The sequence below is a fragment of the Thamnophis sirtalis genome, unplaced genomic scaffold (genome assembly GCF_051295495.1).
Source record: "Thamnophis sirtalis isolate CommonGarterSnake01/CBP01778 unplaced genomic scaffold, rThaSir2_p1.2 scaffold_3, whole genome shotgun sequence".
NCBI lineage: Eukaryota > Metazoa > Chordata > Lepidosauria > Squamata > Natricidae > Thamnophis > Thamnophis sirtalis.
This window is the reverse complement of record NW_028261383.1, coordinates 97095373-97122494: the sequence shown is the minus strand read 5'-3', so window position 1 is coordinate 97122494 and position 27122 is coordinate 97095373. Positions and strand designations below refer to the sequence as shown.

At 39.8% G+C, this 27122-nt stretch overlaps 1 protein-coding gene across 2 annotated transcripts; it reads left to right on the top strand.

Annotated features, from left to right (window-relative positions):
- The first annotated feature begins 1831 nt into the window (after positions 1-1831).
- KIF3A (kinesin family member 3A) lies at positions 1832-27122 on the top strand. Of its 2 annotated transcripts, XM_087709564.1 has the most exons (17): positions 1832-1982; positions 3613-3895; positions 6052-6196; positions 7860-7944; positions 9305-9410; positions 9852-9991; positions 10332-10529; positions 12239-12413; positions 13782-13883; positions 18445-18601; positions 19488-19668; positions 21197-21307; positions 22612-22737; positions 23100-23153; positions 23527-23595; positions 23746-23870; positions 24588-27122. In XM_087709564.1, exons 1-17 carry the CDS (start codon positions 1977-1979, stop codon positions 24634-24636), a joined length of 2112 nt encoding a protein of 703 aa, XP_087565690.1. In that variant the 5' UTR covers positions 1832-1976; the 3' UTR covers positions 24637-27122. The 2 variants fall into 2 exon arrangements, with proteins under 2 accessions (XP_087565690.1, XP_087565689.1); XM_087709563.1 differs by lacking the exon at positions 1832-1982 and having other exon boundaries at positions 3607-3895.

Sequence of the window (27122 nt, the reverse complement as noted above, 5' to 3'; positions counted from 1 at the left end):
GTAACAGAATTTGCTAGATTCTTAAATGTGCCCGGTCAGGTCTCACCTCTATAATTTACGAGTCTCTAAAAATATCAGTCATTTTAATCGAGAAAATAAAATCCTACATACAAGGTTTGGGAAAGTCATATTTATAAGCTACTAGGTAGCTACTATCTCAGCACCTGCTAACAGGAACATGAAATGACAAAGAACCCACTTCTTTAAGGTTAAGCCAGAGGAGGATGGTGGTCAGATTATAGCAGGAAAGAAATAAACAAAATTCATCTCTACTGCCATCTCGTGGTTCTCTACTTTATGCAGCCCCAAGTGGATAATTAATTAGGGAAGCAAAAAACAGGATCTGCTGCCCACTACCCAGTTTGAGCAGCTAGGTAAGTATTTCCTTATTTTCTGTCTTTTACACTTGGTTTCTATGGCCATTGTGCTCAATAGGATAGAAAGGAGTAAGATAAAAGATCCCACTGGGAGACCACAGCAGATTGATTCCATACAGACAGCACCAAGTATCTCTAATGAAAACAGAGCACCTTAATTGTTTTTGCAGGGGGGAAAAATACAGAAATGGAATAAAAATGGAGGAATGAAAATGAATAATATCTAGACCCCCTCCAACAAAGAGACACACACCAGGTAGGACGATTGCATTATACAACTTTAGAAAACAAGCCACCAATCTTGTTGAAATCCCAGTTGCCTCTTGAAAAAGCACCTTTGGGACAACCATGACCTAGATGACTGAGAATCTCCATAGACTTCTTGATCTGAAGAATTGTCAATAGATTTTTTTACAGAGTGTCCCACGTTGATTCCGTGACAGTTGTTTAACCATGTTTTCCCAATCAGGCTGACGGCTCATAAAGAGGAAAGAAGTAAAGGAATGGAGATTCTCACACGCACACACACACAGAGGACAGGCTGGCAGATTACAAATAATGTCCACTCTTCCCATCCAGTTAATTCCAAGACATTCATCTGATTTAGCCAAACCTAGCCAACAGACTGCATCCCACAAGTTCATCTACAGAGATCACCCTGGAGAGAGAAGCAGCTTTCTTCCCATCTTACAGGAGAAACAACCAATGGTCCAGCCTCACAAAACCGAGCACGATCAGATGGATGCTACAAAACCTGGGCGATCCGAATAACAAGAGTTGGAAGGGACCTTTTAGGTCATCTAGTCCAACCCCGTCCCAAGCAGGAGACCCTACACTATTTCTGATAGATGGCAGTCCAGTCTTTTCTTGAAAGGCTCCAGTGATGAAGCTGCCACAACTTCTGAAGGCAAGCCATTCCATTGGTTGAGTGCTTTCACTGTCAGAAAATTTCTCCTTATTTCCAGGTTGTATCTCTCCTTGATTGGTTTCCATCCATAATTCCTTGTCTGGCTTTCAGGTGCTTTGGAAAACGGGGCGACTCCCCTCCTCTCTGTGGCAGCTCCTTAAATATTGGAACCTGTCATTCCTGGTCCTCTTCACTAGACTAGCCATGCCCAGTTCCTGCAACCGTTCTTCATATTTGCTTTTAGCCTCCAGTCCCCTCATCCCCAGATGGCAGCGAAGAGCCAGCGGTTCCCGCCTTGTCCTTCGCCTCCGAGCCCTCTTTTTCCCCGGCTCTTCTTTCCTCCGCGGGCGACTCACGTCCTTCTGCCTTCTCCCTCTGCCTCCCCATCACCTCCCGTCCCAGCTCAATCCTCGTCCTTTCATTGGCTACCATGCAGAGGAGCACCGGCTGGAGCCTTTTTCCTATTGGCTGAGGTGCCTCTGCAGGACGCCGAGCAGCGGAGGGGCTTGCTTGGCTCTGTCATTCCGGGTGGCGCAGGCGCGTTGGCTTCCGTTATTGTTCACAATTGTAGCGGAGCCGACGGGTAACATAGTAGCCGTGAACGCCCCCTCCGGCTTTCTGCCTCCCTCGGAGCGACGCCTTCCAGCCCCGTTGAGTTCACCGGCGGCGGCGGCGGCGGCGGGAGCAGCAGCATGCCGGTGAGCCGCTCACCCCAGCCTTCCCCTCTGCTCCTTTCCGCCCCGGCGCGCCGCGGCCCGTTGCTAGGGACGGCGCTGCCAGGAAAGCCAAGCGAGGCTTGGAAGGCAGGCGGCGGGAGGGTGGTGGCGGCGGCGGTGGCTGCTGGGTGCAGGAGTCTGCAGTGGGCAGGGCAAGGGGGCTTTAGAGAGCGTGAAGAGGTCTCGGAAGGCCGGTCCTCCTGGGGTGGATCTGGAGACCTCTCCCCCTAAAACGCCACGGACCGACCGCAAGGGATTGTGAGTCCGACATAAAGCATAGGAGGTCGGGCAAGCAATCACAGCCAAGCGCCCATGAGACGCCAGGCCTCTGGTTAAGGTAACCTTCCCCACTTCATCCAGATGGGATGGACGACCCTGCCCCTTGTTGACCTCACACATTAAACCTAGGGCTGGTTAACAGTTACAGGTAGTTCTCCTCGACCTACGACCACAATTGAGCCCAGAATTTCCGTTGCTCAGCGAGACAGTTGTTCCTGTGAGTTTTGTCCCATTTTGCGACCTTTCTCGCCAGGGTTGTTAAATGAATCACTGCCATTGTTAGTAACATGATTGTTAAGTGAATTTGGCTTCCCCGTTGACTTTGCTTGTCAATATGGCCCAAAAGATGATGGCATGACCCCGGGAAACTGCAATCGCCTTATCAGTATCTAGCCAGAAGATAATAAAAGTTCAAGGGAAACGCATTCTGCAGATTATTTAAATTTGTGTATTAGATGAAAACTATATTTTAAAAGGAAAAAAATACATTTCTTCTAAAACAGTGTTTTTCAACCACTGTGCCGCGGCACACTAGTGTGCCGTGACATAGTGTAAGGTGTGCCGTGGGAAAAACACCCGCCTATATTGAATATAGGCACAGAGTTAAAAATTTTTAACATTTTCTAATGGTGGTGTGCCTCGTGATTTTTTTCATGAAAAAAGTGTGCCTTTGCACAAAAAGGTTGAAAAACACTGTTCTAAAATATCTAAAGCAGTGGGACCAAGCTTCGTGGCTTGGAAGCCTGGCTCAGGGGAGAAGGAACCGGGCTGCATGAGTGGTGGCCCAGTGCACACATGCAGCTTGAGTTGCATAAGCGATGGGGCAACACGCACATGCATGCACATGCAGCTCAGTTGCAAGTTGCGCTGAATGCACATGCGTGTGCATGCCAGCCCACTGCTCACATCAAACTTCGTGTGTGTGCCAGTCTGTTGCTTGCATCAATTAAGCTGCACACATGCACACATGCACACATGCACCGGCCTGTGCCCAGTTGCGAATAGACCATTGCCTGGTAGTGGGCTACAGCCTGGTGGTTGGGGACCCCTGTTTAATACCCCTGTAAAATACCTTTATTGGGCTATGTGCAAGAAAATCTTGCCAGATCAAATGCAAAAATACTTCATAAAACATTTTGGTGCTCCTTACTATTTTTTTAGTGGCCACTTAAATATAATCCAAAAATAGAGTATCTCATATTTTCCAAAAATAGTTATTACCAAATTACTTCAGGAAGTGTTTTTTTCCCCCCTTTTTTTCCTTACAACTGTAATTATGTTTTGGTATCTTGGTTTTGCTGAATAATTACGGGGCATTTCTTTCTCCATGTAGATCAACAGATCTGAAAAGCCGGACAAACCTGATAATTTGGATAATGTCAAAGTTGTGGTTCGTTGCCGGCCGCTCAATGAGCGGGAGAAGACCATGTGCTATAAAATGGCTGTCAATGTTGATGAAATGAGAGGCACTATTACTGTGCATAAAACAGATTCTTCCAATGAACCTCCCAAGACATTTACTTTTGATACTGTATTTGGGCCAGAGAGCAAGCAACTCGACGTCTATAACCTGACTGCAAGGCCAATTATCGACTCTGTGCTGGAAGGTTACAATGGTAAGTGCTTCTTCAGGCTAACAGGATGAAGAAGGGGAGGAGGGAGAGCCGGTTGTAAATACTTTCTTTTGCAATTTCCTAAATATTAGAACTACTCTGCATTTGTGTCTATGTGGTGTGTTTGTGCATGTGTGAATGCATGCGTGAATAGGTATGTACAGTCACAACTTCTGCTGTTCTGTTTCATTATAGAACCCCCTATTTACAAAATGGATTTGCTTCTTTTAACATCTCTGCTTTGAGCTACAGATAAACAATCATCAATAGAGTCCTTCAAAGTACACTAAGATAGAGAAGGATTGTACTTTGTTTCTGTGGAAACCTTTTTGCTCAGAAAAATAATCATATGACTGTCTGCCTTTCTACACACGCACACACACACACACACCACATGTATATACTGTATATAATGCAAGATAACAGTCCAGTTAGACTTATTAAACCAGGATCAGCGAATTCAACGCTCACTATGTTTTCAAAAGGCATCAGAGTTGGGTCTGTCCAAGCTAAACTGTATACAGGTAGTCCTCGATTTATGACAGTTCATTTAGTGACCGTTCAAAGTTATAACAACACTAAAAATGACTTATGACCATTTTTTCACACTTACGACCTTGTAGCAGCCCCATGATCATGTGATCAACATTCAGATGTTTGGCAACTGCCTCATATTTATGATGGCTGCAGTGTCCCAAGGTCATGTGCTCACCATTTATAACCTTTTGATGAGCAAAATCAATGGGCAAGCAAGATTCACTTAACAGCCGTGGTACTAACTTATCAACTGCAGTGATTCACTTAACAACTGTGGCAAGAAATATTGTAAAATGGGAGAAAACTCACTTAACACATGTCTCACTTAACAACAGAAATTTTGGGCTCAATTGTGGTCATAAGTTGAGTACTAACTGTACAAGTTGTATATATACTTGTTTGCCTGTAACAGTTACAAGGACATTACAGGTAGCCCACCTTGTTCAGTAACCATTCAAAGTTGCAACAGCATTGAATGAGGGGGATTACAACAGATCCTCATGGTTGTGGCCATTGCAGCATTCTGTGGTCATGTAATCACCATTTGAGGTCTTCTTTCCTGGCTTTTCACAAGCAAAGTCAACGGGGAAGCCAGCAGGAGGTCAGAAATATTAGCCAGGATGCTGCAACCGCTTGAGATTCATCTAAGAATGACAACTGAAATTGCTGGAACTGCCACCATAAGTTAATGGAGTCACATGACATCACACTGCATAATCACATCACTTAGCAATGGTGTTCCTGATCCCAATTACTGTTGGTAAGTGAGGACTACCGGTATATTCTTTGTATATGCAACTGCAAAGATGTTTTTCTGGTGGGACATATGTGATAAGTCAGTTCTTTGGTTTTTGAGAGTTGGGGTATTCAAAGATGCCCGGTTTTATTTGGCACAACTCAAAGGACACTGAACCTGATTTTCACATTGTGGATTAATATGCACTTACCCTTTGTTTTGTGAAAACATTTTCTAATGTTTAATAAATATACTGCACGTAAAATATTGTATTTTAGGCTTAGGAAAAATGTACATGAGTAATTCTCAACTTACAATCACAACTGATCCCAAAACTTCCATTGCTAAGTGAGACACTTGTTAATTGAATTTTGTCCCATTTTACGGCCTTCCTTGCCATAATTGTTAAGCGAATCACTGAAGTTGTTAAGTTAGTAATAGGGTTGTTAAGTGAATCTGGCTTCTCCATTGATGTTACTTGTCAGAAGGTCTCCAAGATGCTCATATGAGTCAGTTGAAAAGCATCTAAAATTTCATGTAATCATCAGGATGCTGCAATGGTTGTAAGTGGTCATAGGCCACTTTTTTCAGTGCTGTTGTAACTTCGAATGGTCACTAAGCAAATTGTTGTAGGTTGAGGACTACTGTAATTTGGGAAAGGTATATTTTTAAACAAAAAAGAAATCACAGTTTGATTCAGAAATGTGATGAAACCGTGTCGTGAATGAACAGGTGAGAAAGTGACATGGGCCAGGAAAAGATGTATGTTTTGTTGCGTCATGCTTCGACGTTTCATAGAAGTCCGTACTTCTCGGCATGTGCATGAACACCCGTGGCCTGTGCCCTCCTGGCACTAAGAGTGGTAAAGAAAGGATTTATGTTACAGGTACCATTTTTGCTTATGGACAGACTGGAACAGGAAAGACTTTTACTATGGAGGGTGTCCGGGCTGTACCAGAACTCAGGGGAATCATTCCCAATTCCTTTGCTCATGTATTTGGACACATTGCAAAAGCTGAAGGAGATACAAGGTAAAAGAATACATTTTATTTCTTCACATTCCTATCCTGCCAGTATTAATTCCACTTCAGAAGGGCTTTCCTGGACCAGACTGAAATTCCATCTAGTCCCAGGATTTGGTTTCTGACTGTGAAAAATTAGCTTTTTTGCTATTGAGCCCAGCTACCGTATCTCTTTGCTACATGACAGATCCTGGCGGATTTGAGTGTGTGTGGGATGAGACAGCCTCAGCCGTGGCAAAGAACCATTAATCCAAATGGAAGGGATCCCCATTCCTCCTCATCCAATCGGCCAGTCCCAGTCAAGCACAGCAGCAGCCATTCAGCTTGTCTTTCCCTCCTTGCTGAAGAGAAGAAGTGAGCCGATTGCCACTCCTTCGGCCAAGGGGCTCACCGTCACCACCAGTCCGAGGGAAGGGGGGTGGAAAATAAAGCATGGAAAGAGATGTTTAGTCCTGCCCTCCCGTGGGAGGGGTAGAGAAAATTGGATTTGAGATTGATAAAAGCCTTACTTTTTAAGAGGCCCCCAGCATTGCATTTTTGCTCTCCCTGGCCCCCAGAAGCACTTTGGAGGCTTCCCAAACTCTCTGCATGCCCCGTTTTTCACAAAAAATGGGGCATGCAGATGGTTTGGGATGCCTGCAAAGTGCTCCTGGGAGCCAGGGACGGCCAAAACTTTTTTTTAGATTTGCCTCTTCAAAATCTTGGTGCATCTTATACTCCGAAGAATATGGTATTTAAACACAATTCCTTTTACTTTTCTTTTAATATCCAAAGATAGACAACTTTTGAAATGTGCCTTCCAATTATCTAATGCTCCTGTTGATTTGCCAGTAGCAATGAATTAGCTAAACTGAATAGGTGTTTCATGAAAAAAAAATACTTCTATAGTATTCAGCACTCAGCAATACATATGTAAATTCTTGCTTGCAGAGTCTTTGTCTTTTAATAAGCTTCTTAGAAACTTGCTTGCCACCCAGACTGAGATGGGTGGTATATAAATTTAATAAACAAATTTATAAATTTAATTAGGTATTTATTTAATTTAAAAAACTTGTGAGCTATCAACTCAAGCCTTAACTGAAAGAAATATTGTATTCCAAAATTGTTCTGAACACTCTAACTTAAAGTCATCTGGTTCTTACACATACCTCTTAACTTTTGACTACCCAAAGCTTTCTTCTTTTTAGTATAATTTAGAATAAAGGGAAGACATTTTGGTTATTCTTAAAATGTCATTAAACATTTAAGAATAACCATTCTTGGGCATTTCCTGCAGAGATTCCAGAGATTTTTCTAGTAGATCATCATTTATCTACAGCTAACAAGATGGATTCACTTCAGAGAAGAAAGAAAGGGGATCCCTTACCATAGAAATCAGCTCACAAAAGAATGGATGGCATTCCATTGTCTTTACTTCATAGCTTTATGGGAAAATCATACAGAGCATGCCATTTGTGTTGTATTTCTGTCTCAAATACATTTCTTAATTTGAAATGCCCCAAATGGAATATCCCCCCCGCCTAATAAGATAGAGGCTATAAGCCTCTTTTCAAAAGTTCCCTTATTTTTTTTAATCATTCCAGTGTATCTTCCACTTTCCCTCTCTCCCTCCTTCATACATTAAAATTAATTCTGGCCATATTTTTGCTATAATTATATTTTTAAACTTCAGGTTTTTGGTTCGAGTTTCTTACTTGGAAATCTACAACGAGGAAGTTCGTGACCTCTTGGGAAAGGACCAGACACAGAGGCTGGAGGTAAAAACTTAAACTCTTACCATTGTGAAAACTAGCTACATGATCACCTCTCTTCCGTTTACTCAAATGACATTACAGTGCTCATCTCTGATTTATTAAGGCTTTTCATACAGTCAGATGTTTAGATTGGATTTGCCATTTTTATCCAGCTATCAAATCCTTCCCAAGCCCTTGGGATGGGCAAATGTTGTTGATAGTATTATCAACAACATGTTGTTTAATACTTTGATAGTATTAAAGGTTCTACCACAAAACCGCGGACGACAAAATCGCAGTCGACGAAAGCGCGTATGTGACGTCATCACAGCGCGACGAAAAAGATTGAAAAAGATCGAAAAATGTAAAAATAAAGCTAAAACCTTCCCCTAACCCCCCCAAACCTAACCCTAAACCTAACCCTAACCCTAACCCTTAACCTAACCCTAAACCTAACCCTAAACCTAACCCTTAACGTAACGAAAAACCTAACGCTAACCCTTAACCTAACGCTAAACGTAACGCTAACGCTCTAACCCTAACCCTTAACCTAACCCTAACCCTAACCCTTAACTTAACCCTTACCTTTATGTGAATCGGCTTGCTGTAATTTAATTTTTATTTCAATTTTTCGATCTTTTTCGTCGTGTTGTGATGACGTCACATACGCGATTTCGTCGACCGTGCTTTTGTGGAACGCGCTTTTGACGGGTCATGGTATTAAAGGTATCATCAAAGATGAAAGCTGTTCCAAGAAAAGCTGCCTTTTGCAATTAACTGATGGTTATTTTGTCAATGTTGATGATGCTCCGGGTGTTTTGGCATTGCACCCAAGGCACCTAGTTCTATTGGTATGATCTTTGTTTCTTTCGCCACAGTCGTTCTACTTCTATTTTAGGTGTTTATGTTTTATGAATATTTCCAGATCTTTCTCTTCTCTTCTGCTGTCTCCAGATACTACAAAGCCCACTATCCAGATTTTTTTTAATCTTTCTTATCAACAATAGTTTTAAGTCTAGAGTGTTATGTGTTTGTACAGTAGGTGCCAGTTATTACACATGCACACACAAACAGACTGAATGTACTAATATTCCTGCCTTTTTTTTCTCCACAACAACAATAGTGTGAGGTAGACTGGAGTAGACTGGGTTGAGGGAGAGTAACTGGCTCAAAGTCACTCAGCCAGCTAAAGGATGCCTAGAACTCACAGTCTCCTAGTTTCTAGGCCAGCACCTTATTCACTACGCCAGACTGCCCTCTTTAGTATTCTAAGAACATAAATACTTGTATGGTCTGTTCCGCTGAATATAAAGAACATCAGGAATAGCTTTTTTTAAAAAAATACATAACATGCATAGAAAGTATTAACTAAAATGTCTTATAGGTTAAAGAACGACCCGATGTAGGAGTCTATATCAAAGATCTTTCAGCCTACGTTGTAAACAATGCAGATGACATGGATAGAATTATGACTCTTGGCCATAAAAATCGTAAGTTGCATAGCCCTGGTTGAGTGCTCCATATTCTTTGTGGAATGTCCTCAGTTTCGTTAAATGTGGCTATTCATTATAAAAGTGTAAGAAGAACCGTCTATAATATATATGGTGACTCCTTTGTCTTTTCCAGTGCAGCGGGCTCAGTACCTGTCTTTCTACATATGCAGCCTTAGATATAAAAAAAGTGATCAAATTTGAATTTGATTTGGTTCCTGAAGCTTGCCTAAGTTTTTCATTTTTATAATTAATACAAATATTAAAAAGCATGCAGGCAAGCTGAAGACAGCTTGAATAGATAGTTTTGATACCTGTTCATTCAAGCTGGTATTTTCCCTTCCGCCCAGGGTTGGAAGAGGGCTGCTAGAGCAGTGTCAAAAAGTCAGAAAGATGATGTTATTAATTCAAACTTTTAGATTCCCTTCTCTGTGTCAATAGGTTCTGTTGGTGCCACTAATATGAATGAGCACAGTTCCCGCTCCCATGCTATCTTCACAATCACAATTGAGTGCAGTGAAAAGGGTGTGGATGGGAACATACATGTGCGTATGGGCAAGCTACATCTAGTAGATCTTGCGGTAAGTGTTTTTCTTTTCATAGGTTTGTAGCATGTCTGTCACAGGTATTGCAGCTATTGTCAGGACTTCCTCTGTGTTTTTAAAGAAGCTGCTAGAAATTGCTAGTTGGAGTGGAAGATTTCTTAAATGAAATCCTTCATTTCCAAACCGATGCTGCCGTACCTCTTTAAGGACCCTTTCTCTATTTGTGTGGGCTTTTTGTGCCTCCCCTCTTGCATGCGGTATCAGAGCAAGCAGTTGGTCTTTTTCAGCTGCTTTATTCAATGTTCTGATTTAAAGAAAGTATTTCTGGAAGAGCCCTTTGTCCCCTAACTCTCTGCCTCTTTATTTCTTCCTAAAGGGTTCAGAAAGGCAGGCAAAAACTGGAGCTACTGGGCAACGACTGAAAGAAGCAACAAAAATCAACCTTTCTCTCTCCACCCTTGGGAATGTCATCTCGGCGCTGGTGGATGGAAAGAGCACTCATGTGCCTTACCGTAATTCTAAACTGACCCGGCTACTCCAGGATTCTCTTGGCGGCAACTCCAAAACTATGATGGTAATAAGAAGGAAACATTAGAGATTCATGTGGGGCAAGCAAATGATAGTCCAGAGGCTACTAGATTGTGGATGGGGAAATCAGGTTCAAACTCAATCCAAATAAAGTGGAGTTACTGTTGATTCAGAGATTGCAGCACTACAACTTTTTGACTCTTGGTGGTATTGTTCTACCCTCAGCAAGAACACACTCACAGTCAAGAGTCTTGCATTCGCAGAGCAGGTGAAGACTGGCCAGAAGGGATTTTGCAATGTGTGGCTGGTAATGAAAGCCACCTCCCAAGAGGTGCAGAAGGAAGGGGCCTGACAGCAAATATTCTCTGTAATATCTTCCTTCTTTTGGAACAGCTTCTTCCTTGAAACCAAGGATGCCCCCCTTCATCCTCACAGCTTTTTGGAAGCAAGTGTACATATGGTTTTGGAAGGCCTTGGGGATTAAGCATTAGTGCCATATCAAATGCCAATTCACTATTATTATTCTACTATCAAAATTGGAAACATGGGTTATAGTGATGATTAATTTATAATTTTGATTTTATTATACATTGTACGCAGTACAATCTACAGTTGTGTTATATTGTAAATTCTGCAAGCAAAATACATTAATAGCTTCAGCTCCTAGTTCTCTTTAATGATTCTTCTCACCACATATTTTCTATTGGCAAAGAATGTTGAATCCCATATGCAACCTCGAATCCTCATTTTTCAACTTTTGAAGTCGTCTCCAATGCCTGAAAATCAGTGATAGCATTTGCAAATTTTTTGTGGCAAAAAATATATAAAAACTCACACTCGAACTATCTTAATTGTAATGCCCCTCCCACATCTTTTACCATTCCCTTATAGGAGATAAATCTCCACAAATAGGCTTTGTTAGTCTGTAGGTTTCCACAGTATAGTAACATTTTTTTAAATTTTAACTTCTCTATTCGCCATTGAAAAACGGGGGATGGCTACATAGAATGGATCAGTTGCCTAAGAGGAATCAAGGTTTGCTTGGTGTAGCTAGGTGGGTAGAAGTGTCCTTTGGGAAGTTATTTTTATATCCAAGATGCTCCATTCTAGTTCCTTTTTAAATGTCAAGTTATCACAAGCAGGCAGTGTTTGCTTCCACGAAGCATGGAAAGTTCTCTGTGAGCTATTTTGTGCATTCTTCCTTTGAGGGTTTTTTTCCCCTTAAAACTTTTTCATAATTCTGCAAATGTTGGATTTTCCTCAAGCTTGTTGAATTCTCCCTCTTGACATAACAATCCATTCCCAGAGATTATGCTTGCCAATTGGAATTGTGTCAATTGGTTCTCTATTACATTGCCCAATTTGTTGCAATTCAGTAAGGATAAATTATGAACAGTTGGTCGTCCCCCCCTCCCAAGCTTCCCATGCTGGTGGAGTGGAAGATGATAAGTGTTTCTGGTTTTGATGGTCTTGATCACCTGCCTACTGTGGAAAATGCCAGTGTCCAAGCATAGCTGGAGAGGTGTGCATTTTTTTGCCTTAAGAGCATTTCTGGATTGGGTTGTAAATGTTTCCTTAGTTTTGAAAAGCATTCAAATCGTTCTTGCATTTAAAATCCAACTATCAGTATGTTAGAATTCTAGCTTTAGCTTACATTTGACCATAATGTTGCACTTTCTGTAAATTGAGAATTGGATTGTTACGTGCTTAATTGTGGGCTTTTATGCTTGTTTATAATTTTTTCTTTCTTTCTAGTGTGCAAACATTGGCCCAGCAGACTACAATTATGATGAGACCATCAGCACTCTGCGATATGCTAATCGTGCTAAAAATATCAAGAATAAGGCTAGAATTAATGAAGATCCAAAGGATGCCTTACTTCGCCAATTTCAAAAAGAAATAGAAGAACTTAAGAAAAAGTTGGAGGAAGGTAATTTGTTCATTGTCTCCTATTAATACATCTGGCTTGTAATATCCCATTTTAAATACATTCCATGTTCTTCAATAAAATGGCAAACAATGAATGTAGATTTTAATATGTATATCAGATTATCCTATGTTTGCTTCAAGAAATTAGGATAATACACAGATTTGTTTTCCCTTTATTTTTTGTCTTTGAGCATCTTGTACTATAGCAGCGATGGTGAATTTTTGGCTCACATGCCATCAATTGGGGGTTGTGCGTGGGCGTGCCGCACCTATAATGCAATGTGTGACCCCCAGTGCACATGCGAGCATGACAGGTGCTCCCCCCATTTTTTGCATTCTTTTTTCACTCTCCCCAAGCTCCAGAGGCTTTATAGGAGCCTGGGGAGGCGAAAACAGCCTCCCTCGTCCCCCCCCGGAGGCCCTCTGAAGGCTTCAGAGATCTTCAGGAGGCTTCCCTGAAACCACTGGAGGACTAAGAACGACCCTACAAGCAAACTGGAAGTGACTTCCGGTTTCCTCGGACGGCTATTTTTATTCCTCCAGAGCGACCTTCAGGAGGCTTCCCTGAAGGCTCCGGAGGACTAAAATTGACTCTACGAGTAAACCATTTTTAGTCCTCTGGAGCTTTCAGGGAAGCCGCCTGAAGATCCCTGAAGGCTACGGAGGGCTTAAACTGACCCTACGAGCAAACTGGAAGTCCGTTCCCAAACTTCCGGTTTGCCCATAGGGCTGGTTTTTTGCGCTCTGGAGGCTTCACGGAAGCTCCTGAAGCCTCTGAAGGGCCTCCAGGGGGGGAGGTTCTTTTCACCCTCCCCAGGCTCCTATAAAGCCCCTGGAGCCTGGGGAGGGTGAAAAATGGCTTTAAAAACGGCTGAATTCAGCTGGCCAGCGCGCGCATGTGCGCTGGCCAGCTGATGGCAACACCTCGTGTGCTCTGACAAATGGCTACGTGTGCCATCTGTTAAGTTTAGCAGCTTAATATCTTTTTTAGTCCAAGTCCTCCTTCCAACCTCCATTCATGGTTTTAACTTCTTTCAATGAAAGAAGCCAATTAGATAGCAGCTAAGAATGTGTTGCAGATATCACCTATTCTTATTCACTAAATGTAGATTTGTTTGCAACAAATACAAAGCAGAAGGCACATTTGATAGGAAACAGAGCCTTTGGCAGCAATATCACTTGCCAAGGATTTCTTGATAATCTGCTAATTATTTTTGATCAGTTTCTTTGTAGTCCTATTTTCTAACAAAACTTGTAAAGCTAAAGGGTAAAATTAGATTGGGATTTAAATTAACACACCAGGATTCTGTAGATAAAAATTAATTTAAAATAATTTGTTTCCTGTATTAAAAATGACGAACTAATGTAGGGGAAGAAATCTCTGGCTCTGAGACCAGTGGCTCTGAAGAGGAGGAGGAGGATGAGGATGGGGAAATTGGTGAAGATGGAGAAAAACGAAAGAAACGAAGAGGTAAGGTGCTTTCAGATCACTTGATATCATTTTCATGTTTGTGCCTGAGTGCCCACTGCAGTAAACTTGTCCTCCTCTAAAATTGCATTTAGTTAAATCATAAATATTAAAAGGTTTTTTTTTAGGATGAAATAATTGTGAAGTATAATGATGCTCAAATAGCTTCAAGCTATTGATGTTTCCTAGAAAGCACAAAGGTTCTGTGCTGTCTTCTGAACTTTGGCTTCTACTTCATTTAAATCAATAAGTTTTATAATTGGGGGTGTTTGCATAAAGACATTTGGTTGAATGTATTCATTCCCAAAGACAATATTTTTGTCTCCTGTTTGGTGATTGTGGGGGGAAATAACGATAGCACTGTTAAGCTTTACCTCTGAAAAATAAAGGATATCTTTCTGTTAATTTCAAAAGAATCTACAGGACTTTAAGCTTCCGGTTGATTTTCATTTAATTTAACTTAATTTTTTAAAAACTTAGTTATAATAATATAGCTGTGAATAATACTGCAGTTTAATTGCACATAAGACTTAACTTAGTCTGTTGCATGTATCCAGTCCAGGATAGTAACTTGAAATAGAATTTCAGAATCTGCATTTAAGCTGAGTAATGTGCTATGGAAACAAAGGAGGCATATTTGAGTTTCAGTGCTCTGGAGAGAAAAAATCTATTGTTATTTGGTTGCAAAATGTCTTCTTTTCGGAGTGCTTATCCATGTATAATTGGATAACACATGACCCGAAACCTGCCAATGCATTATTGATTTAAAGAAATCTTCCCCAACTTGGAGCCCTCCAGATGTGTTGAGCTTTAATTTTCATAGATTAAATGTATTTGCCAGGGGACTATAGGAGTGACACACTCAATATATCTGAAGAGCACCAGGCTGGGAAAGGTAATTTAAATCAGGGATGGGCAATTCACAAGTCCATCGGTCCCCAGACACACATTTTGTGTACTTTAGAGCTCCCTCTGCCATATTTTAATGATGGTTTTCTCAACCAATATTTAAGGTCTGTAGACTGCTGTGAATTGATTCTGATTGATTTTTATCTGGGGGATTTCTGCCTGGCCCCATCTACGTTGCTTCGTAGATTAATCGAATTCCTTGAAATCCTGGGTCAGAACAACAAGTTCAAATGCAATTTTTACCAATCTTTTCTCTAAGCAAACATTTTGTGCTTATCTGAAAGGAGTTCTAATTTGGTTGAAGCAAAAACTCTTGAAGGACTGGTGCTCCTTTCCCTCTTTATGGATCTCTGCCTCCTCTGAGGTTTTTAATTCATGCGTTAAAATTGGTTCACCCACAAATGGGCGACCGACAAAAGCGGGCCCGACTAAACCACGGTGCCAATCTGCGAGTTCTAAAGTGCTCCGACAAATGAGCGCTAAATCGCACCGACAACAGCGCGGCGACAGAAGCGTGCTATAAACCTAAACCTAACCCTAAACATAACGCTAACCCTAACCGTAAACATAACCCTAACCCTAAACCTAACGCTAACCCTAAACCGAACCCTAACCCTAAACCTAACCCTAACCCTAACCCTTACCTTAACTTAAATTGCCCTTCTGTCGACGCGCTGTTGTAAATCGCCCTTCTGTCGGCGCGCTGTTGTCGGCGCGTTGATGACATCACGGTTTCAGCGACGCGGTTTTGTCTGCGCACTTTTGTCAGGTCACGGTTAAAATTAAACCTCAAACCTTTAATAATAATGTTTAATAGTGTTATTGAAACATCGCCTGAAGAAGTGAGAATTGCACTTCTTTATAGACCAAGGAATGATAAGTTGTGTTGTTGATTTCTCTGCTCATCCTCAACAATGACCTCAGGAGCATTTGTCAGCCAATGAGGGTACATTAAAATTCTGAGCTGTACAGTCGCACAGCAGGGCTCTTAAAGTTACCTGAGGTGAGAGTCGGTCTCTCTTGAGGACTTTTGGGTTGATCTTTTACCCTTTAGATCGAATGTTCAGCATGTATTTCTTGTTTCTTCTTCTTTCCTGGGATTTCCTTGGGGCCCACTTCTGTATTTTCCAGGCAGTAGCAGCAGCAGTAGTTCAGACTCTCCATGCTCTGTCATAGAAAAACCTCTGGATAAAACCTTCACTAGTGAGTGGGAGCTCTTAAGTCATCCAGTGAAGCTTTGGCCTCTCCATAATCTGTGCGCTCATTGTTTTGATGCTGCATTTTGCTCCTCTGCCCCTGATACATCCGTTTTTGTTCAGAGTGAAATGTGGATTTGCTCCACATAAAGTAAAGCATGCTTTTTCTTTTGCTGTTTCAAACTTACCTACGAACACCAGGATTCGTCTTAGCTCAATAGTTCAAGAAAGGAAAAAAGAAATATTGCTATTGCTCATAGCAGCCAGGGTGTGGGGTAACAGAAACGATTTTTAAAAAGGCTTTGTTGACACTGTCTGATATGGTATAATCATACTAAGCACAGCTAGCTTTTGGCAGATTTTTTTTGCTGTAGGTATATGCTTTGGAATGGGAGCTGGATTAGATAATCTTTGTTACAAGTGACACTGAATGTCACTAGTAAATGACTTTAGATGCCTAACACTTTGCTTATGTGGGAACTTCCCATTAGTTTCTGGAGCAGGGGGTGTCCATAGGGTGTGGTTTTTTAAAAAAAAAATAGAAATCAAAATGGCAGCTTCCATTGCATCATTGCAGGCACCATTTTAACTCTTTTACCACACCCCCAGATCCCCTAACTGGCGTAAAAGACACCCATATCTTAATCATGCATATTTGCATGTCAGCTGTTTCCTGCTTATCAGAGTAAATGGGAAATCTCTTGTGGCAGCAGAGTTTTGCAGATAGTGATCGACTAGTTCCTGGCAGCAGACGCGATGGAACAAATTCAATAGATCTTTATTTTATATGTCCATTAATAGTTTGAAACAAACAGTCTTCTCCCACCCTTACACCCCTGCTGCTGGCTTTCAATCACAATGGAATGTTTTCATTGGGGAAACACATCACAGTCGGCTGAATACTCCCCAGCTTGATATGATGGATGGGATAGTGATGGCAGCTGCTTTTTGAAATCATAACTTTCTTTCTCCACATAATGGCTTTCCCTCCTTTTGCATGCTGCATGGTTCACGGCATTTCCTCCTCTTATTTCTCTTGTTTTCCTCCTCCTTTTTGTTAATCCCCATTAAAATGTGCCCCTTTATCTCTAAGGAAACATCTGAGTTTTTGGAAAGATATCTGTTTTTATTCAAATCAATGTTACAACCATATTAGAATCTATGAATAACGCAGACGGTTGATTGGAAACTGTGATCAAACACCAAGCAAGCTTGACTGGGCCTGCCTGACAATTGGCTACTTCAAATACTCCAGCCTTACTTAGTTTAAGTAGCATATTATTTTTTGGGATGTTTCTCTGGGCACATTCTCTGAGATAAGGTTAGAGCTTGAACAGCAGAATTACCACAACACTGTTCAGACGAGTAATATTGTAATAAGAAAACTGAAGAGTAATCAGATTCTTAGTGCACTTCAGTTTTAAAATGAAACAATAAGGTTGACCTTTAATCTTGCATTGTGGTGTTTGCCTTTTCTATACATATGTGCAAATTTTGGAATGCCTTAATTATTATTTTTATTTAAAAAAAAAGAAATCAAGCAATAATATGTTTCTTTTTTCCCCCCTCTCCACCTCCTTCCTCTTTGTGCGTGTGCTGCCTCTCTGCGATTTGTTTGCCTCTTCCTCTTAAATGCAAGATCAAGCAGGTTGGTGTGTTTGATTTGCACTGCATCTAATGGAATTGAAATAAAAAATTTAAAACTCACCTAGCTTTTTGTGCTCTAAAATCTCGGTGGATACAATGGGCATGCAATTCTATTTATTCTGTTTTGTTAATGGATCCAATCAGCTAAAACGGAAGTCAGGGAAGGGGGTTTCACCATGTAGACAAAATTTGGGTAACATTGTCCAAATAAAGATATGGGAGACAAGCCAGAGATTGTCCTTCTATAGCAATAGCTCAATTATATATATATTTTTTTTAATCTTACCAAGATTGTCCTTCTCAATATTTCATGTTGTGGAGAGAAAGGGTCAAAGAGTAAAATGGGGCAAACAAAAAAAGATTCTTTTCCACCTTGCTTCTGTTTCTACCCTCTGACCAAATGGCAAATTCTGCTTTAGCTTAATAATTTTGCTCCTTTTTTTTCTTCCAGCAATATATTATTCCAACACTGTGCTTCTCGTTTTTAATTTTAAAAGTTAATATCCACTAGAATGTGTATATTTTTAAAAAAATCAAAATCTATGTCGTTCTAAATTCATGAAAATGTTTTTGGTGGGATAATATTGGAACATCTTACCCGGTTGATCATTATAAATCAAACATCCCCAATAGGAACGAATCACAATGTATTTAATGCAAGTCTATGCCATGATCACAGAATGGTTATTTAGAAGTCTCTTATGTTGCAGTGTCGATTACAAGCTTGTTGTCCATTGAAAAAAATTATTATATAACAATATAATGAGAAAATGTGTCTTCTTAATGAACCTTGCTTTTAAATCCCGTGGAAGGAAAAAAGAAAGTTTCTCCTGACAAGATGTTGGAGATGCAGGCCAAAATTGATGAAGAAAGGAAAGCACTTGAAACAAAGCTCGATATGGAAGAGGAAGAAAGGAACAAAGCTCGGGCAGAACTTGAGAAAAGGGAGAAAGATTTGCTTAAAGCACAGTAAGCATTCTGAAAATTGAGAAGACATTCATAGAACATTCATCTAACAGAGTGTTCTCCAGGCTGATCCCTGCTGATTTGTTTGAATGCAACTCTGATCAGCACAACGTATCTCGGAAGGAGGATAAAAAGTGGTTGAATAAAAGTGTTCAAATCACTTCATATGCCTTCTCTAATTTAAGCTTTTATAACAATTCATAAGAAAAGTTGGCATTAGAGCCACGGTGGCGCAGTGGTTAGAGTGCAATACTGCAGGCTACTTCAGCTGATCACCATCTGTCTGCAGTTTGGCAGATCGAATCTCCCCAGACTCAAGGTTGACTCAGCCTTCCATCCTTCCGAGGTCGGTGAAATGAGGACCCAGATTTTTGGAGGTCATATGCTGACTCTATAAACTGCTTAAAGAGGGCTGTAAAGCATTATGAAGCAGTATAGAAGTCTTAAGTGCTAGTGCTATTATTATTGCTTTTATCACTATTTATTGAAGTTAAGTGAAATCCTTATAGAGATATTAGAAAAATAACTTAGCATTAGTTACAACAATTCCTGTGACACAAGAGCATTAATTAGAACATTTTGAGAGCAAGAGAAAAAAATCAACTTTCCTTTGTTGTAAATATAGCTGCGCTAGAGTTCCTGATACATCAGATGAACTGCTGGGAAGTAGGCCACGATCAGTCTGACTGATGTTGAGAGAACATTAAAATCTTACAATCATCCAAAATACCCCTACCATAGTCTTAATTTATTTAAGATTAGTAAGAGAAAGTAAGGAATTGTTTAGGGCATCTGTCATATGGAATATCGACTGCTACATTTGGGGGTTTTAGCTATGGAATCCTGGTTGTAGGAATGCAAAGGGTGTTTTTTCCCCCCTTTTCTCTAGGCAAGAACATCAATCACTATTAGAGAAGTTGTCAGCTTTGGAAAAAAAAGTGATTGTGGGAGGTGTGGATTTGTTGGCTAAAGCTGAGGAGCAAGAGAAACTTCTGGAAGAATCTAACATGGAGTTGGAGGAACGAAGGAAAAGAGCAGAGCAACTCCGAAAAGAGCTGGAGGAGAAAGAGGTCCACTTATTCTCTTGCTGAACTATTGTTTTCTTTTATTCTAAACAGCCTCCATGATACTGTTCTTCATCTATGCATTTATATGTTCAGCTAAAGCTAAGGAATAATCAAGGAGTAATCTTTGATAGAGCATGATAGTATCCAAAAGTTTAGAGATATGTCCTGTAGTACTGAAAAGAAGAGAATAATAGTCCAATGAAACCCTTTAACTCTTAAGAATAGAGTTGGGTAAACAGCTAGCATATTTACCATCATACATTTAAAAAGAAGCAGAATCTCTTTAAGACACCCTTGAAAGGAATCCAATATTGAAACTTTTCTAGACAATGAAATGTAACTGAAGAAAATAAAAAGAAATACATGGTTTAACTACTGAAGGAAGCAGAGGAGGAAGCATCTAATAAAAATATAAGTGTGCAATGATCAAGGATGCCATGTCTAAGTTGCATACATTTGGGCAAGCACAAAGAGAAACAAAAATACTTACTGTAGTGGTCACCCAGAATTTTGCAGCCCAGACATGGCAAATGATGCTTCCAAATTCAGAACTCAAGGAAGCAGTGAAGTTTGATAAATGGGGAATACCTTTTTGGACAGGAGATTTTGTCCAAAAACATAGCAAAAGGAAGAAAGCTTATCCTTAGTATCTAAATAAATTCAGAGGAAAGTAGGAAAATAGACATATATTGATTATGGCAAAAGTTCATTTTGTCTGCATTTAAGTTGTTGTCCCGTAGTCCTAGGAATTAATGCACTTGAACTAACCAACCAGTCAAGGCTTCAAGTTGAGTTTCAGCTTCAGGAAAACAAAACCAGGGATGGGTTCTGGCAGACACTACTGCCGGTTCGCTCGTGTACGCGCGCATTAGCAATACAATTAAAATTGTTCTACGCATGTGCAGAACTGAAGAACAAGATGGCGGCGCCTATGGTGCTGCCCAGAGAACTGGTTCGGGGGTGTGGCAGGCCTGGGTCACTGCGGGTTCCAGCGAACCCAGGCCGCCCAACCACTACCGAACTAGTAGGAACCCACCACTGAACAAAACCAATGAAAAACTAAAATGGCAGTTAGAAGGAAGGAAAGTGGACTTTTCTCTCTCACAGATATGTCCATTTTTTATCACAAGCATCTTCCTTCAAAAAACTGGATGTTTAAAACTTTGGAGAGATATCTTGATACTCATTGGAAAGCATCATATGGAAGCTTTAAATCTTTCAGATGTAATTGATAAAAAGCCATAACCATATAAAAGATCAGATAGTCTTTTTCTACTTCAGCATAAGTGGAAGCTGGAAAATACCTCATTTCCTAATTTGTCAGACCTTGCTAATTTACACCAAATAAGATGCAAAAACCCTTGGGTGAGCTTTGGTGAGTGTCTGAAATAGATGCACAAATGGGGGACAAACTATTATCGTATTCTTATTTTACGAATCCTCCTCCAAGGGCTTATGTAAAACAATATTCTTGCACTTGCCCATCAGATAGATAATGGAGGCCAATCTATTTTTTTTATTTGAAAAATAGCAAGAGCGTTTGGACATTGAAGAAAAATATACCAGCCTGCAAGAGGAAGCTCAGGGGAAGACTAAGAAGCTGAAAAAAGTGTGGACGATGCTCATGGCAGCCAAGTCAGAGGTCAGTATTATAAATGAAAGGTCTGGTTTCAGGATAAAGGTGCTGCTTGTAGGCATACAGAAATGATTCTTGTAGGAGGAAATTGAACATGGCTCAGTGACTGAGTAAGAAGAACCTAAAAAGGAAAATGCTAGTTGGTATGTAGATGAGGGACATGGTGGCTCAGTGGCTAAGACACTGAACTTGTCGATCAGAAAGGTTGGGAGTTCGGCGGTTCAAATCCTTAGTGCCGTGTAACGGAGTGAGCTCCTGTTACTTGTCCCAGCTTCTGCCAACCTAGCAGTATAGGAAGCATGTAAAAAATGCAAGTAGAAAAATAGGAACCACCTTTGGTGGGAAGGTAACAGCGTTCCATGCCGCCCGCATGACCACGGAGACATCTTTGGACAACGCTGGCTCTTCAGTTTTGAAATGGAGATGAGCACTGCCCCCTAGAGTCACGAACGACTAGCACATATGTGCGAGGGGAACCTTTACCTTTATGTAGATGGCAGCAGAAGGAGAGGGCAGCATCCCTCTTCAAGAGACTAAGGTTACTGAACTTACTGAAACAAGCATACCTGCTGCACATACAGGAAGAAAATATGCTTGATTTATTTACACTTTTGAAAGAATTGGTAGCGTAACCATAAAAGAGCAGTTTAAGTTCAGCAGCTCATTTAATTTAATGAAGGCAGACAGTGAAAGGAAAAAAAATCCATCTCTTCCTCCAGCAGTTTATAGTAGCATGAAGTCATTATGGCCTTAGCACATAAAAAAAGAAACAGTTCCTGAATACTTATTTATTACTTATTTGCTAAACATTTTCTTATAAGATACATAGATCTGAATACTATTCTTTGAATTCCCATCTGACTCTGTTTACTTCTATGCATTTTTAGAAGCCTAAGGTTGAGAATGAATGTTTGGGGGGGAAATCTTGGGGGATACACTATGTCATTGTCTATCTCTATGTCATTGACCATTTCCCATTATTGCTGATACATCTAGACAGCTTATTTTAACTTAATTTTCACTATAAAGATAATTTACAGTCATTCACGTATTTCCCCAAATACGTGAATATTTGTCTGGTTTTATTGACCATTGTTCAAGGAATAAGAAAGAATAATTCTTGATGGGTTATCTTTAAATAGTTTTTTTTAAAGAAATATCAAATTTAAGAACAACAAAGAAGATGGAAACAGAATAATGCTGATTATTTAAAAATATGATTTAAGAACATAACTTTTTAATATAATTTTAAAATATTTTTAAAAATATTCTAATTATCCTTGATGGTTTGGTTTATACTGTATTTGTAGATGGCAGATCTGCAGCAAGAGCATCAAAGAGAAATTGAAGGTTTACTGGAGAACATTCGACAGCTCAGCAGAGAGCTTCGTCTTCAAATGCTTATAATTGACAACTTTATACCTCAGGATTACCAGGTGAAACATTTCTGATGATTTTGAGAGATTAAACAGTGATGGCTAGCCTTTTTCCCGTCACGTGCCAAAATTTGGGGGAGCGCAGGGAGATCATGCATGGGCATGCCCACCCACCCCTGTACACATGCGCGCATGATACACACACCCCTCGTGTTTTGGCATGCAATGGACCCAGATTCCCTGTATGGCCATTTTTTGCCCTCCAGAGGGTGAAAAATGACCCTACGTGTCTGTTCCCAAACTTCCAGTACAGTTAGAAGAACTTGTGGGGAATAACTTGCTGGGCCAATGCCTATTTGCTTCTGAATTGACTTTAATACTAAAGTGACCTCTCTTTTCTGTTTTTCATGATTCCTCTCCAGGAAATGATTGAGAATTATGTTCACTGGAATGAAGACATTGGAGAATGGCAGCTGGTATGTGAGCTCACTTTTGATAAAAGAAACAATACATTCTTCAGAATCTGATTCTTATGCTCCTTGTATTAATTTACCAAGCCTCCTCTTAGTCTGTTGCTGGCATAACTTCTAGGGATGATACTAACAGACTTTCATTATATATTTTAAATATTCTTTGTATTTTCTTTTAAAACAATGCCTTTTTCTTATGCAATTACCATTTAGATTTTTATTTGGAAGTTTTTTGAAGCTACTGTACATTTCATCTTTAATTTACTAATATATGGGATGAAGCCTTGCCTTGGTGAGACCAGTTCTTACTATGACAAAAGCCAACAATAGAATGCAATTACTTTTGAAAGGTCTAATTCTTTTTTTTTTATCTTTTAAGAAATGTGTGGCATATACTGGAAATAACATGCGAAAACAGACTCCTGTGGCAGATAAGAAAGAAAAAGATGTAAGTGAGCCTTTGCAAATGTGTGTTGTTGGAAGTCCAGTTTCCAGCTTTGTAGCTATCTTTTATATATGAATGTTTTGATTTTGATAAGAGTACTTTGGCATGATCCATTAATGTTTACTCATCATGTTCACTTTTTCCTCCACTCAGCCCTTTGAGGTGGACCTTTCCCATGTATATCTAGCTTACACTGAAGAGAGCTTGAGACAGTCTTTGATGAAACTAGAAAGACCAAGAACATCAAAAGGAAGATCAAGGCCCAAAACTGGCAGAAGGTTAGAACCACTGTGAAATACTGTTTTGTGCCCAGCTTCAAATTTAAAAGGAGTTGAGATATTTAAAGCTGAATGCAAACAGGAGGAACTCCCCCCACCCTCTCCAATTGGTATATTAAGAACTCCGTGGGTGTGTCTGATACGTGTATGGGGATGGTCCTGTTTTGTGTGCACAGTAGAGCCAACAGAACCTTTCCTAATAATTCTGAATCACTTTTCAGTTTAATGGAATATTTTGCACTTACTAATCTATACTGCTATAAGTACAGGGGTGGGACAGAACGTTGCTTCATAATCAAACCTACTACTCTTTGCACAACTTTTACTCAGTAAAAGTAAAGCTTCCAGAGGATCCCATGAATGATCAGTCAGGAGTATGTGATGGATGTCTTGCCTGGAGTTAGGTCAGAGACTCCCTCCTGCATCTCTTGAAACAACTCATTTATTCCCTATTGCAGCCTCCAATTAAAGTGATTTGTATCTCCCATTCTACTACCTCATTCCCTCCCCCCCCAAGTCCACTCATGCCATTGGTCATGACTTTCCTTTTATATAATATGTAATATCAGTATCGTTGACTCTCTTGTGAATGTAGGTTCATTTTTAATGCTTTGTCACGATCATATTGCTTTTTGTCCTCAGCTGTTTCTTTTGTATATATGAATGCATTGGATATTTCTTGATTTGACTAATGTGCACTATCTTCTCTCCAAATAGAAAACGTTCTGCAAAATCAGGAGCCGGGATTGATTCTTTGCTTCAATAGGCCAAAACAATTGGAGATTTTAGTAAAGAAAATGCTTGTGTGGCTTAACATCTGGACCAATATTATCAGCCTGCAGTTGTTACCCAAGACAATAAGAAAACAGTGGTTTTTTCCCGTTGGGTTACTCTTACGTCTTCTGTTATGCTAATATATTAATTCAGATTCAACAATATGGGGTTCTTGCCATTGTTATGAATTCCAGTAGGCTTTGTGAAAAAGCAGCTGTTGGGAATATCTTTGTATTTTAGATTGGTGTGTATTCAGTGGAAAAGATGGTATATGTGTCTGTTTAAATTTTAAACATATTAGCCATATTATAAGTAAACAAACAGATTTCTGTAGCCTGACATACTTTTTCTTTGTCTGTTGCCATTTGCTATAAACATTATTCTCCCTGTTTGCATAGCTGCAGATTTCTGGTTTTTTTTACAAGCAACTAGTTAACAATCGTTATAAAATCTGGGAATTCTTCATGCCTTTTAGGCATCTTCTACTATATCTGTAGGAGAATTTCCATATATGTAATATGCAAAGATGGACTGTTATAAAAAATGGTGTTGGATTTTTCTGGGGTGGATGGCAGAGATAAAGGAATCCTTGGGATTTCCACTGTACTGTTCCACTTCCATTTCCAAATAACACGGTCTACTTCCAACATAGGTGTTTGATTTACAAGAAGTTCACAGAGATAATTTTAAAGATAATGTGACTCTAAAGGAACCTGCTTTTTCATTTAAAACACTAACATTTGAAGAGAGCAAGAGAACTTAGAAATGTTTTAGGAAATAACTTTGGTGTTGCACAAACATTTCTATAGAGAAACACTGCAGATCTCAGAATGAGAACAGTTAAACCAAGGGATGCTGTACTTACTGAGCACTGAGACACTGGCATACAACTCATATATTTAATGAGTTTGCTCTTCCTAGAACAGACCTCAATAATATAAAGTCCATAGGAGCCCTATTCTCATGATGCTATTAAGTGACACCCACAGAATTCCCAAATTAAGTACAAAAGCCTTAAAATGTAGTAGAAATCTTGGAAATTTGGTTCACACTTCAGTGATTTTCATATTAATGTCATCACAATTCAACCAGTGTTTTAAGGAACTGAAGTATCATACTTTTTCATCATTCAACGTATTTGGTTGATTCCAACTAATTTCAAATCCAATGTTTTATTTATGAAAATATGAAGATAGCTGCTGCTATCCACGGTTACATTTATGTGTCACATGGAGAATCCTGGAGATACCTGTTAACTGTATATATTTGAAAAGTCTTAATTCTAATGTGACATATTGTGATTTGCATTTTAAAAGCTGTGCTAGTAAATGCTCTAAAATACTTTGGTAACAAGATTTCCAGTAGTTGTTATTGAATCTTGTATTTTGCACCTAATTGCTATAGATGACTTTATGAATTTATCTCAGTGTCAACAAGGGAACAATTGATGCTGCATATGAAGCAAAGGTGTGGGTACAGGAAAAAGAATGAGGGAAGAATAACAACCTTCCAAAATAAAAGCCATTCACTTTTGAACATTACAAAAGAATGTTTATTTGGGGAATATAAATTGGTAGTTTATTAGATTTAAAACCAAAATATCCTAGTTGTTTTCAAAAGCAACATTCTAGATTTGGCAGAGTTAGCCGTGGTGTTTACTGTGGCAAGGAGAAAGAATACTTAGTGGTGTTTCCATTGATGTGGGGAAGTGGTGACCTGCTAGATGATGTTGAATACCAGTTCCTAGCATATCCAGTGTTTGTTAGCACAGCCTCACCCTTTGCTAAAATGGAGTGGGCATGGACAGTGCATGACGCCTCCAGCCCACAGGCCGTACTAGGGCCAGGCTGCTGATGAAGCTGCACTTAGCTACGTTACTTTGCTTTCCTCATAGCACACTGAAGCAGTCACAGGATACAGGATGGAGTTAGCTGAAAGTGGCTTCAAGGCATCAGAAAACTCTGAAAATGACTCATCTTGCCTTAACAATTCAAAAACAGACGTTCTGTGTTATAGATCACCACTTTCAAAGGCTTTCAAAGCCTTGTCATAAAATCAGAATTCAGGGGACTCATATTTAATTAGTCAAGTTGAGCTAGAGCTTTTATTCATCCTGGGTTTTTTCCCCTGTTGCAATATTTAAAGTCATTGTATGTACAGTACTCCCCTTTGTTCTTTAAACTCTTACCTAGTTCTTGCATTCTAAGCTGAGCAGGAAAAATGTCATTGTCTCCTTGCAGTTAGTTACCTTTTCAGTTTAAATTAATAACAATTGATTACTATTTCTTGCAACCAGTACTGCATATATTAGGAGAAAAAGATGTACAATGTTCCCTATTTATTGTTTTGCTAACTTTAACATTTCAAGGTTATGGTTTTGTGATATGCAAGGTGTGCTCTTATTAATGTATATACAAGTAAAATATATTGACTGTTAAGCACATTGGTGTCAAGAAATAAATGTCTTGGATCCTCCTG